Source organism: Poecilia reticulata, chromosome 7, assembly GCF_904066995.2.
Source record: "Poecilia reticulata chromosome 7, P_reticulata-male-v2, whole genome shotgun sequence".
Lineage (NCBI taxonomy): Eukaryota > Metazoa > Chordata > Actinopteri > Cyprinodontiformes > Poeciliidae > Poecilia > Poecilia reticulata.
Window position 1 is genome coordinate 12,446,322 of NC_088836.1, and position 17,623 is coordinate 12,463,944.

A 17,623-nucleotide genomic window follows, 5' to 3' on the forward strand; every position below is an offset into this window, starting at 1 on the left:
AATGCCAGACCGAGAAGAATATCTCAGTGCCACTGGTGTGTTAATGATCTTAACAGGATTCAGTCACACACATACACAATCAATGCATATCATGCTGTAATTATGGGGTACAATAATATGCTGGCGCTCCAGTACAACCAGCAGAATGCATTCATGAGTAGCGGTAAGAAAAAGCCAAAAATTGTCTTGGTAACCTTTATCACCTCTCTGGAGACAAAAAAGAAAAACTAATTGATTGAATCTATGTGCAGGTGAAGGAACTCTGCCAGCAAAAAGCCCGGGCTTGGATCATAACCTTTTTGTCTCCGTTTCTGGCATGCATCTATGTTCAGGGAACGGTGCGTTCAAGATTACAGACAGGGAACAAACACGAGTTTGTGAACGCAAAAGAGAAGAAGAGACGAGAGGAGTGACTGACGGGGAGGGCTGAGGGAGGAGGAGGAGGAGGGGAGGGGAGGAGGTTTGGTGGAGTGCAAGTGCTCAGGAGATGAAGATGGAAAGTGAAAGGGAAGAGAAATAATGAGAGAAGAGGAAAAACGTTCCCACTCTCAGAGAGATGAATTGGTGCATAGTTTGCAGACAGCCTTTTCAGTGCATCAGTCGAAGGACTATATCCATCCCCTTCTTCACTAATAAGCCACAGAATCCCCAAGACACAACCACGGGGATCTATTCATTTGTCTCCAATAACAGCGGCACCTTTCTGCTCGTATTAGCCAGGATTTGCATTGCTACATTTGCATAAGGATTTAATAATGTCCCCTGAATGAGACAAAATGCTCCTGTCAATCATTCTCAGTTCACTAAAAGGTTTCCGTGCTGTTTAAGGCAACAGCGGGATCAGGCGGTGCGTGGCACCCCGAGCACCATCAGTATGAGTTTCATAGGATATGATGCAATCGGTAGCCAATATTAATTCCTCTTGTTGAGTCAGACATGCTTAAATGTTAGCAAATAAAAAAACAGAAAATGTTAGAGAGGAATTAAAATAATTCAACTCATCCTATATTTCATATTTATGGTATATAAAACATCAACACTTGAGAGAAATGTGAAACACGCCTTAAGCAAACGGCCCTTAGTTTTCAATGTTTTTGGGAACGTTTTAGAGCTTCAAGCTGCAGAAATGGACGCTGTTCTTCTATGGCTGCTAGGAACTGCAGGAATGCTGTGCAGGGCTGCGAGGTTTTCCTGCCGAGAACATCAAAGAGGACCATAGGGTCAGATACATAACAGTAACGGTGATCTTAGAGAGTTGGCAATGAGATAAAAACCACAAGCTGTAAGTACTGCCTCTTATGGAGAAAGACAGTGGATGCCAAGATCAAAGCAATATTTAGATAGGTTAGCTCGTGATTAGACCATCAGCAAAAGTGTGAAGAAGAAGACAAAAATACAAATGTCCAGACCGAAACTTTAGGAGCAATCGGGTATAGAATAATACACCAAATAAACTCTACAAAGGTATTAATGGAAGCGTGAAAAAACACACAGAACAGGCACAACCAAATGTGACAAAACCAGAGAAGGAAGAAAGAATAGTCACATATAATCTGCAAAATAAAGATCCTTTATAATGCAGTTTCCCTACATATGAACTGAATATCATGAGATTGTTGGAAACTATGACGTACTGGCCAACTTTAAAAAACACGCTTACCAACACTTTCACCACGAACCCCGAGGATGTAGTTTTATTTTATATTGTGTTTTTTCAAGATGGAAAAGGTAAACAATGCCAAAGAGAACAAGTAGAAATATTATTTTAGCTGAGTACCACTTTAGCCATGCTGAGTACTTTCATCTTTTCAGCAGTGCTGCAAGTGAGAAAGACAGCTGCTTTTCAGTGGGGCAATATTGACATTAGTGCCCCCTGCTGGTATAAGAGTTTTAGACTGGAATGCCACAGACTACAGAAACTTTTATTTTTTTTCAAAAACACTGAAAAGAGAGAGACAGAGAGCGAGAGAGAGAGAGAGAGCAAACAGGTCAAGACTCATTGCAGCATAACCTACATGGATATTAGAAAATTCAGAGCTGCACAACATCAGCAGAGCATTGCAAACTTTCATAAACAATATTGTGAAGCAAAACTATAATTCAAAGTTCAGCACATCCTGAAAAGCACCACTCAGCAATATTCAAATGGCTCGGATGATTGCCTTCATAGGAGTTGATGATCAGTGTTATGGTTGCTATATTAGTATATTATACCCAAACAAAAAAAAACAAAAAACCTCTAAATGTGGAGTTGCCCGTCTTGTCCTCTCTTACCTTCCAGCCGCTGCCCGCCTCTCTGTAGTAAGGAAAGTTGTCGCAGATCCACTGGTAGATCTCACTTAGCGTCATCCGTTTCCGCGGAGAACCGTTGATGGCGAAGGTGATGAGGCTGGCATAGCTGTAGGGGGGTTTGCCGTCTCTGTGCTGCGCCGCTTCCTCTTGGTCCAGTGTGGTTCCTGGATCCAGATGCACAATCTTCTTCCCCAGGCCGTGCCCGTGATGGTGCATGTGGTGGTGGTGGTGGTGATGCCCAAGGTGACTGTGGTGGTGTCCCATGTCTGCCTTCTGGATGGCTGCCCTCATGCCGAGCTGAGGAAGCCAGTCCATGGACGTGAGGCTGCTCTCCAGCTCAGAGGTCATGGTGCTCGATGCTCCAGAGGGTCAAGAGAAAGAAGGAGAGGGGCTTCGGCGACGTGGCGTACGGAGGGATCTTCTGCTGGCTCACTGAATGGGTTCCGTGCTGCAGTCTTGGCTCAAGCCTAGGGAAGAACAGGAGGTTTATTTACTATGCCTATTCATCTTCCTTAGCTGGAGCAGAAAACAGACTTGGCAGAGACACATGGATGTCAACTTGTACATTATTTTCCACATTCGGTCTAGCGTTGTATAGCAGAAAACAAAATATTTTGGCACTTTCATCACTTCGCCTTCAGCACCGCACATAAATATGTGAGAGAGGGATATTAAAAACTGTTTATCATATTGTTTCCATTAATTATACATTAAGTAGGACAGTAGTTCGGGGGCTTGGAATGAGATAAGTGTCTTACTCTTCCCATTTCCTTCCATCTTTCTTTTGGCCAAAGCATCTGGGGAAGTCAGCGCTGTGAAAGGTAAAGTCCTCCCCTTGTGCATGTTCACAAAATCTTCATCTGGTGACCGTGACGGCGGCTGATGCTGCTGCGGCTGCAATGTACAAACACAAAAACCACACAAGACGGTGAGCCTGCGCTGCCAGACGGCCCTCATAAGATATTAATATCGCACAACCGTTCAACTGGCCTTGGCATCTGTCCAGCCTGATTAAAACCACCTCTTTCTCTCTCTCTCTCTCTCTTCCTCTCTATGTTGTGTCTGTCTGGATTGGCTTAAAGTACATCCCGTCCAAGGTGGAAACAGCAATTGGATCTGCACAGTGACTAAAAGCTGGGGAATTGTTTTCACAAGTGTCTGCCAAAGGGGGATGTTGGAGTGGGGGGCAGCTCAGGAGGAATTCCAACCCTCCAGAGGAGCTGAAAGGCTCGTCCCCTTTCCTCTGTCTAACCCACCAACACACATCTCCCTCTCTCTCTCCATCTCTCTCACGCACATACACGTTTTCATTTTCTTGCTTGACGTGCCTCTCTCTCTCTCTCTCTCTCTCTCTCCCAACAAGTCCGTGCCCACCTCTCTGTCCCACTCAGTCTCTCAGAACCCTGTCAGACGCAAGCAATAAAAACATATGCTAAATAACCCTCAGCCTCTTATTATTGTAGCTTTAAGCAGAACACTCACCCCAAAAATATTTCCTGAGTCAAACTTAGCAACAACCCTTATTAAGGGTTTTACAAATAATTTTGCCGTGAGTCATAGCTAAAAAAAAAATAATAATAATAATAATATTGTCCATGCGTGGTTGTTTTGTACCGTAGTTTACCTCAGTTGGACTGAAAATCCCAAGTTAGTCTTCAGAGAAAATGCTTTGATTTAACCAATATAAACCACTTTGGTGGGTAACAATGAACAACAGCATCTAATGCTGTACAAATAATTTCACAGCATGTTAAATAATTCCCATTTAATTCAATCAAAATTAAGTCTAACATATTAATTTTTAAACGTACAAATTTGTAAATAAAACAAGTTGTTTCATGTTCAACAATTGACCATGAAACAACTTTTGCAGTCTTTTTGGTAACAAATCCAACCTAAACATCCTCATTAGACTTTAACTGAAGGTTTTTGTTGATTTATTGTGTCCAGCAGAGAATATTAAAACTACACATTTAGAAAGGTTTTAATATTAACAAATATAGCAATTTTGGTAGGGAAAATAGCTGTTGGGAAAATTTCTCTGAGCAGGAATTTTGTATCAAGTTTTGCCACAATAATACGGGATTTGTTTTTTCTTTTAAAAATCTAAAAGCATACATTTTATATGCAAGAGCAAGATTTATTTTCTTACATGTTATAATGTCCTTACCCTCAAAGTCTTCTCTCACGCAAAAGAAGTAGCTCTTGCTTACAGATATGTTTTTTGTACAGATATCCTCTGCTCCCGTTTAAATCCTGCTCCACTCGCTCAAACTCTCAGGGAAAAAAAAAACTGTACTTTCAGCTCTGCTCTCTTTGCTCAGGGATACCTCTGGAGTGAACTCTTATGAGCAAAACAGGCACACCAAAAGGAAGACAGTGATGTTACAAAAAAATAAATAAAAATCAAGCCCTCGTTCTTTGACTGCAGCTGTTACCAGGAAGAATTTCCACTTTGCTTCAAGAGAGCAAAGAAAATCTGCAAGCAGAGAAAACAATGATGTGCAGGGTTCAAACAGAAGAACATATTTGTGTAAGAGGCCATAAACATGCTAATCAGGGTTAGCAATTCTGTAAGCAAAATTTTTTTTAAAGTAATTTTGAGAGAGAGCAGAGCTATACGAGAGTGATAAAGGAAGTTGAGCCATTACGTTGAAAAAGTATGCTCTTATTTTTTGAAGCTATTCGATTTTATGAAAGCAACAGTAAAGATGCTTGTTAAGGGATATGATGCCGCCATTACTTCCAACTCAGAAAGTAAAATAACTACAGGCTGCCTTAAAAGTTGCCGGAAGTCAGTAAATAATGTTATTACCTAATTGGATAATTGGATGAGTGCATTTGACTGCAATTAATGCTGTGGCAGAAAGGAGTATTGAAATAGGATATACGAAAAGACTTAGTAAAAAATACCCTAAGTATGTGTTTACACAACCAAGTGAACTTTCTTCTGTTGCATCTGGTTTTCTGTGATGTCACAACTCCAACCTTAAGTTTTATCGGGGCTTAGAACAGACTTGCATTCATATTTTACTTTATATGATTTGTTTCATCTCATTGTTTAGTTATTTTTTTCTGGCTTGTATTTTTGACCTAATTGTTCAGTTAGTCACATTAAAACAAAAGTTCCTCGTTCATTTTAAAAATTAACTTCATCCAACTAAAACAATCTTATTAGGAGCGTAACAAAGTTCACAAATTTGAATTTGGAAATCCAAGCTAAAATCTACCCAAGTTAAACAACTAATCACTGTTGAGCTAACTTTATTGCTTAAACTTCAACAGTTCATTTTAACAGTGTGCATTCAGCAGGTTACCAAGTAAAAGAAAATATAATAATAATTTAAGGCCAGTAAAGAGTTAACAGTCTTGGCATGGAATTAACATCTAAATCACAAAATAATAAAATGGAAAAAAAACATCTAAACTTTCATCCCAATCCTATGCGCTAACCTTCATGTGTCCTTCAACAACAAAGAGCCCAATGGCCCACGCATCCTCTATTCATGCAGTAAATGATAAAGGTGTGAGAGCTTCAAAAAGCCTGCCAACAAAGATAAAACACATTGGTTTCGCTCCACCTTTCCCCATGGAGAGCCCTAATATACCAACATGAAGAAGAAGAGGGGAAATGCCCAGCATCTGAAAAGTATCTTGCTTTAATTACATGAAGGGAAAAAAATAAAAAAATAAAAAACATGTGTAGCAGCAGAAATCATAACGCTAAACAAGTCAGGCAGAGGGACTATGCTGAAAAAGGAACCAAGAAAAACTCAATAAGGCTTCTTCTCCTTCAGGCCTCTCCACTACGCAAGAAGTATATCCAAACATATTTTTTTCTTTTTTTCCCAAATCCCAAGAAGCCGTCTTAATTAGTGTGCCTTCCTTTCTTTCTTTTTTTTTTTTTTCCTAAGGATCTAATGTCGGTGGGTAGGTGGGATTTGGGTGGTGACACACAAGACACGGTACAACAAGTGCTTATTTTCCTCTCATTACGAGGAGGCTCGAACTGCAAATCAGCCTGCCACAAGCCCCGACCTGCTGTGCTGCCGCTGCTGCTGTTGTTGAGAAGTTGCGGAGCGTGGGATGCCTACGCGGTCGCACATTGTGATGCTTCGCACCGCTAGCCTGTTGAGGTGTTGAGATGATGAGTAATAGCATAGACCAGCGAAGGAAAAAGGGGATATGACTTTGCTTATGAGTACAGGGACCCTGCTGGGTGGGTAGACACAACCAATTACCTTGTCGACTCCGACAACTGGTCCCACCGTGACTAATCTAACCTCAACGCTACACCTTTTATGTCTGACATCGGTCAGGTTTTGTATCAGCATGGTTCTACAGGAACATGACCGCTGCAGAGAAGACATGTCTTAGTGCTACAGCAACTGTATTTAGTTTTGACAAATGACTAATGAAATATGTTTTAAAGTGATAACAGGTAGAGAAAATAGTTTTTTAAAGATTTTCTTCACCTTCACAGATTTTGTTGATAGAATCAATTGATGATTCCTTTTATGTAACCAAATTAAATCAATATATCTATAGATGCCATCTGAAAACCCGTCTATCCACAGTTAATTTTCTTCACCTGCCCAATCCTTGCAGGTGCCCACCTCCAGCAGTCAGTGGGTGGGAGGCAGGGTATGCCCGCTAATCACAAAGCAACACAGATGGACAAACATGCACTCACACCTGATGAAAATCTAGAACGAACAAATTCACCACTGGAATTGAGGAAGGAAGCTGGAGTGCCTGAAGAAAATCCACATGAGCACAAAGAGACCACAAAGACTTCACAAGGTGTTAGCAAGCAAAACAGTGCTAGCAGCTGTTCGCCAGTGCATAAGTTAGAATACCCTTTAAAAGCTTCCACACAACCAAAGACTTGAATGTACCCTGAGATTATATGTGATAGAGTAACACAAAGTAGCACATTTTACAAAGAAAAATTTGTACAGTGCAACATGTGTTTGTTTTCAGAGCTCTTAATTCTGATACCCCTAAATAAAATTCAAGGCGACCAACTAATAAATCGAGTTTATCTGATTGGTAATTTAATCTCCGTTTAAATAAAGCTGTTTGGTGAAGGCCTGGAGAGTGTTAGTGACCAAACAGTAGAGAGAAAGGAACATTTCAGACAGGTCAGGAATAAGGGTGTAGGGAAGTTTAAAGCAGTGTTGGGTAATAAAACAATATTCTAAACTCAATCCATCATAAGAATAATGAAAAGGATATGTCCTATTTGCAAATCTGCGATGACTTGGTCATCCATCTAAACTGAGAGGCTAGGTAAGTCTATAAAAAAGCCAAAAGGGCCTTAGTTTCCCTGGAGGAGCTGCAGAAAGTTCAGAGGAAAGAAGTGGTTGACAGCACAAGGATCAGCTATCCATTCCACAAACCTGATCTTTACCAAAGACCAGCAAAGAAGAAAGATTAAAGAAGCCATGTTTGGTTTTCAGGCCGCATGTGAAATTATCTGTGTGCAGGGTAACAGTGCACCATGAACAAATCACAGTTAAATACAGCTGTGGCAGGTGTTAGGATGCTTTTCTGCAGCAAAGACCAAGGAAACTGTTTGGAGTTGAAGTGAAGATGGATGGAGCCAAATATAGGATAATCCTGGAAGAAAACCTGTTAAGATACAGCAAAAAAATAATTACATTGGACCCTGGGATTACCTTTCAACAACCCTAAACATACAACCAAAGGTATGATGGAATGGTTTAGCTTAGAGCTGCACAATGCATCAAATCATAGTTTGAACTGCAATTTCAGTATGTGCAATACTGCATGTACAAAAACTTCTTGGATGCAATATTTAGTAGGCTGTGACATTTCAGGAGCAATGCAATAAAACTTTCACTTTCACTGCCTTTCACGCCCACACCTGACACAAATCTTAGTGGCCAAGACGCTCGCGTCACAGTTCATGCCGGAGTGCTGGAGTCACGGCAAAAAAAGAAAAGTGAGGAAAGTGTGAGTGAATTGCAACTGATATCATCAACATAAAATTCAACAATAGCATTGTAATTTCATGCCATCGTCATCTTGTGGCGCACAAGTTTTAGCCCAAGCCTCTGCTGTTTTAGAATGGCCCGGTCAAAGCCTAGAGCCTAAATCAAGTTGAGAATCTGTGGTAAAAAGTGAAAAATGCTGTTTGCAGATGTTCTCCATCCAAAGTGACTGAGCTTCAGCTAATTTTGCAAACAGGGAGGGGCAAAGATTTTCACCTCTAGATGTACAAAGCTAGTAGTGACATACTCGAAAAGATTTGCAGCTCTAATTAGAGCAAAATGTAGTTTTACATAGTTCTGACTCAAATGTGTGACACAAATTTGGGATTTGTTATCTAAAAAAACTGCACTTTTAATAAAGAGCAGCAACCAAATGCATATGTGCTTTGGTACATAATGCAAGCAATCAACTTCAGTATTTATTAGCTAAAAACCTTCTTGACTTAATTGCAGCCTCACTTTTTAGGAAAACCCCTAACCATAAATGTAAGTCATACATATTTATCTGGGTATAGGCATAGAAATATTGAGTGGAGGATGCCTTGGCAGCAATTACACTGATGCATTTAAATGAGCAGTGTGAATAGTTGTATTAGTTCAACAGAAATAGGAATAAGTAGAGATTAAGATCACAGTAAAATATGATGATTTCAGAGGGCTACGACCAACTAAATTAAAAGAAACACAAGAAGTAAACTTTTTCCAGCTTGACTTGATGGAGTTCATAGAAGAAATTACACACGTCGGGTTTTTTTTAACAAAAAAAAGAGGATATAGTCATTTAAAAGCAAAAAATAAAATCGTTCTTTCCTCTTCTCTGAAAATAATGTAATAATATACCACTCTGTGTGCTGTGGATAGCGCTTTGATGACTGTCCCTTTAAAAGAGCTGAGGATGAGTGTGTGCGTGTGTGTGTGTGTGTGTGATTGAATGTATTCACCCATTAGATTTTGTAGCTGTTATGCACTCACTCAGCTGTATGCATCACTAACAGCCAACAGTCTCCCGCTGCTAGCAGGCTTTTAGACTGAGAGAGGGGGCTTTACAGTTCTGCATTTTAATAGCGAACTTTCAATGGAGTGACGGGGGATGGGTGAGAAAGGGGAGGGTGGCGGCGAGGGATGGGGAGCTAAAGGAAAGAGGCATCAAAATATTTTCAGTGGAAAATGAAGAAATGACAAAATACCCACCCGGAGCGCGCGGAGCAGAGGGGGTTTCTGGAAAGGACTTCTTTCTGGCAAGAGCAGGGCTAATGTGTCAAAGAAACTCTGTAGGCATTTTGAGCGCTGACATGTCTAGAAGTGTGGGCCATTCAAAGGAGAGAGGAAAAGGTCCAAAAAGCCACATTGAACATCTTAATTACTTTCTGCTCTGGCAAAACATAACCCTGAAAAGGTTCATTTATGAGATATCAAGGCAAATCAGCTGCCCCCAGCGTGGCTGCTCGCGCGCCACTAAATGGAGCTAGGTTAAGCAATTATCATTTGATACGCGAAACCTGGAGAGGCGTCAATGCAAGGCACTACTTCAAAGTCGGCAGCCTTCAACAGACTGGTCAGGCTAACCCGTCTCTGAAAGGGAATAAAGAGATGATTAATACAGAGGCTCATATTTTATTGGTGATGGAAAACTTTCATTAGCTGGCTGATGTCGACCAAGTTCAGCCGTCAACGTCTTCATTCAATGTCGCGGTTCTTTCATGTATACCAGAAAATCCTACTGAGATAAGGTTAAAAAATTTGGCATCTAAGGAATTCAATCAGTAACTGACTCTCACTAGCCCTAGAATGAAATATTTACCCGTTAAGCCCACACAGAACGCAACACCTAAAAAAAAAACACGCGCCGCGGTAGGAGTTAGCGACCCGCAAGTCTTACAGCAACCAAAATGTGGGGAGGGGGAAAAAAAAAAAAAGCTATCAGAATTTGAGATTCTGACAACGGCGGAGTTAAAAAGGCATATTTTGTCATAAATAATACATAAGAGTGCAACATTCAGCAAACTCCCCCAGCGAAAGGTCCCAAGAGAGACAGAGATGGGATGCTGTTTGTGAACTGGCGCTTTGCACACACTAAAGGAGGCTATAGCGCGGCGCCACCGCAACTCAAGCTACATTCCCACATCCCAGCCCTATTCAGCGAGGACTAGTCCTCTTTAAAAATTCATTAATTTACAGCAAAAATAGATTAAAGCACCCAACTGTACCACCCTACAAAAAAAAATAAAAAAAATAAAAAGTTTGGCTTGTGAATAGCATAAATAATGGAAGCCAGCATCCTAAACCTCGAGGCCCAGGCTTGCAGGGATAGCTCGGGTTTTGTTGCGCTTAATAATAGAGAGTCATTTACATTTTTTAGAAGTTTTTACAGCTTTTTGATGCTTGTTTGTAATTGCATTGTTTTACATGCAAATTGGCCAACAATTGTTACTCATTAAAACATGAAGCAGTAAGAGTGCAACGCTCTCTGCCTGTGCGGGACATCGGGTTCACAATGGAAGCTCTTGTCGCTGGCAGCGCAGTGGCTGAGTTCAATCCAAATAGCAGCCCTCTAAAGGTGATCATCCCCCCCACTCCCCCTATCTTATCTCTCACATCTTTCTTTTTGAAATCACAGCGACGCTTTTGCAAACTGAATCAAAGAGGATTTTGACAAGATAAAAGGATTTGCTGCATTAGAATTCAAATTATGTGTACTTTCCTGGGGACATGACAAAAATCACAGTGACTGGGAGCACTCAGGGAACTTAAAGGTACTTGAAAAGAGAGAACGCCTGCTCTAATGTGTCGTCAAATTCATCAGTTTAGAGCTCGGTGGCACGGGAGTCTGTTATGTTGGGGAATTAGTGCCTTGCTAAAGTATTGGTACCTCTAAAACTTTTCCACATTTTGTCATGTTTGAGCCACAAAACATAATGTAGCTGGTTGAGATTTTATGCGGTAGATCAACACAAAGAGGCTCATAGTTAGGGGGGGCAATGGGAGGAAAACGACACGGAGTTTTCAGGATTTTAAATAAAAAATTTGAACAGTGTGCATTTGTATTCTAAATATTTCCTATGAATATTTCCTCCAGTTCAAAACACAGCTGTTCAGTTTTGTGTAAAAGAAAACAATATACCAATGCTGCACATCAGCGTAAAGCCCTCACGGTGAAGAAGGCAGCATCATGCCGTTGGGCTGCATCACCTCAGCAGGGAAACAAAAGTTGCTGAGATTGTATGGAAAGGCATACGGAGCTAAACACAGGGAAATAAATGATGTTTACCAGGACAAATTCTCAAAACACACAGCAATTCATTTAAACCCGAGATTCTGTGGAAAAACCTGGAAACCGATGCTCACAAACGCTCTCCATTCAGTCAGTTTGGCATCATCTGTACATTTTGTAATGTGGCATGTATTTGTATTTAGCTTAATAGAAAATCAATTTCCTCCAATATAACAATCATGTTCTACTGTCACATAAAATCCCACTGAAATAAATTGGATTTTGTGGTTAAAATATGACAAAATGCGACCACGAATGCTATTGCAAGATGCTGCATATTGATTACATACAAGTAAATGCCCTGACATGAAGTTCCTACAGTATTTTAAATTTCTCTGCACTGACATACCTGAAACAATGCTGAATCAATCACCAGTGGCGATGTGCTATTTAGAGGCAGATTGGAGGGGCTTCCAGCTGAAACTGCTCCTCATATAATAACCGCAACCCTACCATTTTCAAGCAGCGCAGTTAACCCACAGCATCTTTTTTTTTTTTTCGTGATGAGGACCAGGCAGCTTCTTGTCAACAACAGATCGTGGGTGTATGTGTTTGCTAAAAGCATGTTGTTCCTCATTTGGAGACTCGGCTCTTTTCAAGGCAAATCACAGACAGACACTCACCGTATCATAGCATGAGTAAAAAAAAAAAAAGCTAAAAGTTAGTGCTGCAGTTATACTGAAGGTTTTTCTGCACAGCATGTCAGAGATTACTTATGGGCTGTAAAAAAAAAAAAAAAAAAAATGAAAGAAAAAGCTTTGAATGATACACGCTAATGCAGCTCACGCTGAGTTTTTCAATAAAACAGACTCGGTGTGAACACCAAGCAGACACCAGGGTGCAAGGATTGTGTTTCAATTCTATATGTTCTGAAGTGTAATTTATTTTTCGAGCACTTCAAAAGAGTAAATATGTATTAAAAACATGAGTCTATAACTTGTTCACGAATACAATCTGATCTGTAGAACTTAGCTTGGTGTCAGGGTTCCTATACATTTTATTTATTTATTTATTTTTTTTCAAAAATGTTTATAGGTGTGCATCTGTTGTTTTTATGCCATTCCAGACATTTAAAGGAAATATCTACCTGGGAAATGTGAATGCAGTAGATAGATGTGTGTTACTAGAGTCGTGAAACAAAATGAGGATGCAAATGGATGCTGACCTGGCAGGATGGTAAAAAGCTATTTCACCACATCAGGGCCAGTATTATATTGACTATTAATATTATAAGCTCCAAGCCTTTTTCTGACCATTTTTAAACTTGTATAAACAGAGTAAATTAAATATTTAAGTATTTGACCCACCAATTATTAAACAGAGCAGATCCAAAGAAAACAAAACTGTCCAAATCCGATCTCTGGATGAATAATTGGTGCACCTCTTAAAAAATATGTGTGCTTCAGCAATTTCTATTGATATCGACTGATATAAAGTTCTTTGACACCAAGAAAGCAGAAAATAGCTCTTATTTGATTATTGAACATGTATTAAATATCTATAAATCTCTAAACTTAAGCAACTTAAGAGTGACACAGCAAATTAAAGTTAAAATGTGTCATTTAAATATCAACTAATGTAAAAACCACTACATTTGCAGTAAACTTGCACCAGTCGGCCAATAAACTAGTTTTCTGTGATCTGTGAATATCCAGCAAATTCCTGAAAAGTCTGAATTACTTTCCTTCACACATGCATCAATTCCATGTACTACTATGTATTCTTTTTTAGCTTAAAGATCAGATAAAGATTAAAGACATATGCTATGATGCATAAATAGAAAAAAAATGTAATTCCTTCATTTTCTGTTGGATTAAACAGAAAATGTTTCTGTTTAATCCATGTGCTGCAAGTTCTTTGTACTTTTACTTTGTACATTTTTTAATGTTTCATATGTTAAAGGCCTTAGAATAAAAAATTAAACCCAACGGTCAGACCTCAAAGAAGACCAGTAATCAGAATTGACCAGCAAAAGCTTAATCTGTGCATCTCTAAGTTTTAGAAATGTTACCTTCTCGAAAAAATGTTGGGGGAAGGGGGAGTATTAAACTTAAAAGATTTTAATACTCAGAATTTATCTAGGCCTGGAAAAGAATAATGGCAAATTCATTACTCTTCTGTAGCATTGCACGGTGGGTTTAGTATTATACTGCAAATCCACCATGTTTTAACTTTCAGTATAAAGAAGGGAACGACACTGAATGTGAAGCTGCACAAAAATAACACAGATCATCATTAAAATGCAGGGGAAAGAAGGAAAAATCTGACACAAGAGCTGGATAAAAAAAAAAATTATTATTACCATTATATGGAGATCATCTTTTTCTAAGAAGCTACCATGCTTAAGACTACCCAAATATAAACCCTCATTCAACTTTCAGAAAGTCATTACTTGAGTCACTTCTTTCTCCATTGCGTTTGCTAACATTGACAATAATTACAATGACCTTTCCGACGATAAAAACACAAATCACTAAAAAAAATAAATAAAGTAAAAAAAAAAAAAACACACTGCAACGGTTCCTTCTCTTCGCGTTTCATGAGATTCCGCGTAACATTTTAATGAGGCATTTAGGAGGTCTATGAGTGATGTACTGAGAAGAGCCTACAATGGCAATCAGCAGTGAGTGTGGCAGCTGTTCAGCAATTAAAAAGCCAAATTGCCCTCAATCAACACCATTTACAAGCACAAGTAAATCTCTGAGCAAATAATGATGAGAGAAATCTGTTCAGACAGCTCTCATCTTGATAGGAATCAGAGATGCATCCAAATCAGAAGCAAAGCAAAGCAAAAAAAATAAAAAAAAAACACTGTCTGTCACAAACACACAGTAACATCTCATACTGTCTGTTTATTTTTAGGGAGCTGGACAGTACTGACTGGCTGTCTGAACAGCAGCAAGAAGAAACGTGGTGATATCTTAAAGCCCACTTTCATTTTAGAGCTATAGGCTCACAACTGAAAAAAGAAGTTGCTGTCGTTGTAACATATGTGAATAATAACACTAAATGTTTGACTAAATTACAGAACTTTTCTCTGCAGCAACAGAAATGTTGTGTTGTTCACCTAAATTCACCAAAAGCCCTGGGGCTGTAGATTTTTTTGATTGCAAAGTAGAAGCAACAAGCTGTAAAACCTCTAGATATCGAAAAGATTATCTCTTTTACATAACTGTGACTATTTTTCTACTTTACCTATTTTGTGCCTTATTATCACTATTTATGGTTACCATATGTTAAACTCTGTATCTTGTCGTTCTATGGTACTTAACAGGCATGACCAGCTAAGTGGTACCAAGGTGTACCGAGGCGTTAAAAAGTACAACTATCACAAAAATGTTGAACTATTCTGATAGTGGTTCAAGGTCTTTTTAAAGGGGGTATATAAATATATGCCCAAACATTTACTCTCACAAAGCACCGCCTATTTCCACTCAGCTCCTTCAGACTAGCAGCAGGAATTAGCAAACACACGCTGGAATTGCACGTCTGCTGAGTTTATTGCGTTTCTCAGTGCAACACTTCTAACGGCTTAAAGGAGAAACGTTACTGTGATGAAGACAAAGTGCCATCTTTAAGGAGCTCCTTAAAGAGACAGAAGCCAATTTCAAGGCGTCAAATTATGAAGGCAAATTTTCTATTGAGTTATGTTTGAAGGTGACATAGTTACTTAATTGTGCTATAAAAAGAGACTATATGCCAGGAAAATATATATTCTCATCCTTTTAATGGGACGAGTGGAGCTCTCCCACTGACCAATGCTGCTAACTTCTTGTCAGCTGGCTAAAAAAAACAAGAGCACAGCATGTTCCCGTTAACTTCCGTGAAGTGTTTTGAAATATTTCAGAAGGCAGACAATAATGGTGTGAAAACTAAAGGATTCCCCACCTTTCACTCTTATTAAGCTATTGCTATTTTCTGAAATGCAGTGGGGGGGAAAAACTACAAGCATCATGTCTATTAAGTAGCTCACTGCAGGTTCTACCTGAGCAGATAGCCCGACTAATTAACCAGCTAGTATCAACTATTTATGTCTGTGTTGACTTATAAAAAGCAAAACAAAAGAAGGATTAGAAAATCTTGAGCAACAGGCACTTGAAACCTAAATTTGAAAATTTAAATAAATGTTAAAATAATGTTGGATTATTTTAATAACAGTAGGGATAGTTGGTCCTTTTCCATCTTTAAACAAAAACAATTAAATCATGTTAGACATTAGATATTTTCCCAAGTATTATAATGCAGTGACACTTGTACATTTTTACTTAAGGGGTTCAAACAGTGAGAATCCCACTGGCCAATGCATGTGATACAACATATTTTGACAATAAATGTTGATGTGGTATTATTTAACATGATTATTTTCAGTTGAACTAACTGTGATGCAAATTGGACTTTTAACTTTTCAATATTCTTCATTACAGTATTAAACTGAATACAGCAAACCTGGCAATAGCGAGATATATGCAGCAAACCAACCTGTAAATCAACACAAAGTTAACTGAAAACCTACATCTCACATTCAAAATGCAAACTTAGAAGGTTAAGTCATTCAAACAGCCGATATGATTTTGGTTACTGTGTTTTGTCCTTGCAGCAAGAAGAAAGATGTTGAGTCTTTATAACACTTTCGGATTTTAGTTTATGGTTTCATTTTGGAAAAGAAGTTTCTGTCTTTGTAGCTCTACAAGTCATACTATTACGCATATTTGGACAAATGTTATACTGTTATTCTATAAAATTATCTAAATTTTAGTCATTACACTGAGAAAAAAAAACTTAGATGCACCACTTTCTGCCATAAGTTGCTAAAAAAATGTCTCCTAATTTGTTTTCCATTTGATGAATCTTTACTCTCAGATGTTCTAGATCCTTTTGATGAACATACTAAACTTACACTGATTTTTAAGTTACATGAAATCAGATCATTCGGAAATGTATTCAGACACTAATCCGACTTAATATTATTGAACACAGAAAACCTGTAATTTAGCATGATGCATATAAGTATTTAGGGTGAGGGGGGGATTCATATTTAGAAAGATTCTAAAACTAATTTGCATACGTGAATGAGACCTCACTATTCGTCCTTTTTTCATTATGCAGACTTCATAGATAAAGTTAAGTCTCTTCCATGCATCTGGGCTGACTGACTCGGCTGCCTTGCCGATTCTTTGGGACACATCAGTGTGCAGCTTCGCTCAGTCTCGCCTCTGAGGTTGCCTCGCTTTCTGGTCTCGCTGTGAACGTCTCTACAGCTGTAGATACTCACTGCTCCAAACACATTTCACCGCTTGAAAATCTGTGCGACACCGAGTGGCTACAACTTTGTTTTAACAGCATCTCTTCTGACGGTCTCATTGAGTCAATGTCACGAAGGTGAGATGCTGTTAAACTTGCAGAAGTTGGGACTTATCAACAACAGCAACAACAAAAAAGCAAGCAATAAACATATCCAGTACCTGCAGGCATGCATACTGTCACAGGCAGTCAACTTGTCACGGCCTGCCTTTAAAAGTAAAACCATTACCGCTTCACAATATGTCATTACAAATCACATGCCTTCATGACCAACATCCAAAAATTCCTGCGCAGGCTACTTACCGTGAGGTATAAAACTGAACCGGCTTAGATCTCTTATGATTTTTTTTTTTTTTTTTTACATATTCCAGACGCCGCAGATTGTGCACTTGAAAATTCCCCCCTTCCGAAGACAAAAGCTCCAGCGGTATCTTTGTGCTGTCACTCGGGTTTGCAGGCTCGACGCTCCGGCTGGCGGAGTCAGACTGAACTGACCGGGCTGTTTGTGGTCACTCGACGCTCCTGACGGAAACACTGCGACCCGCTGTTGGCGTTTGAGCTCAGCGGCAGCAGCGGCGGCGGCGGCAGAAGATCCCGGCTCTCTGAGCGCTCCGTGCTCCGCTGATAAGCCACCGGAACTACTTCCAACGCCAGCCGGAGCACATTGAAGATGAATTCATGCACCACAACAGGGGGAAATATGAATTCACATTCATTTAACTAGTCCCCAGCTCTGACATTA

At 39.4% G+C, this 17,623-nt stretch overlaps 1 protein-coding gene across 2 annotated transcripts in view; it reads right to left on the bottom strand.

The window, feature by feature from the left end:
* The window catches only part of LOC103467996 (forkhead box protein J3), a 74,067-nt gene extending 56,444 nt beyond the window's left edge, over positions 1 to 17,623 (bottom strand). The window contains exons 1-3 of one of the 2 annotated variants that reach the window (XM_008414780.3): positions 17,185 to 17,622; positions 3,051 to 3,186; positions 2,275 to 2,759 (exon numbers count right to left, since the gene is read on the bottom strand). In XM_008414780.3, coding sequence (XP_008413002.2) covers positions 2,275 to 2,640 — 366 coding nt within the window. In that variant the 5' untranslated portion in view covers positions 2,641 to 2,759; positions 3,051 to 3,186; positions 17,185 to 17,622. Of the gene's footprint in view, positions 1 to 2,274; positions 2,760 to 3,050; positions 3,187 to 17,184 lie in introns of both variants that reach the window. The other variant, XM_081608888.1, reaches the window with a different exon arrangement.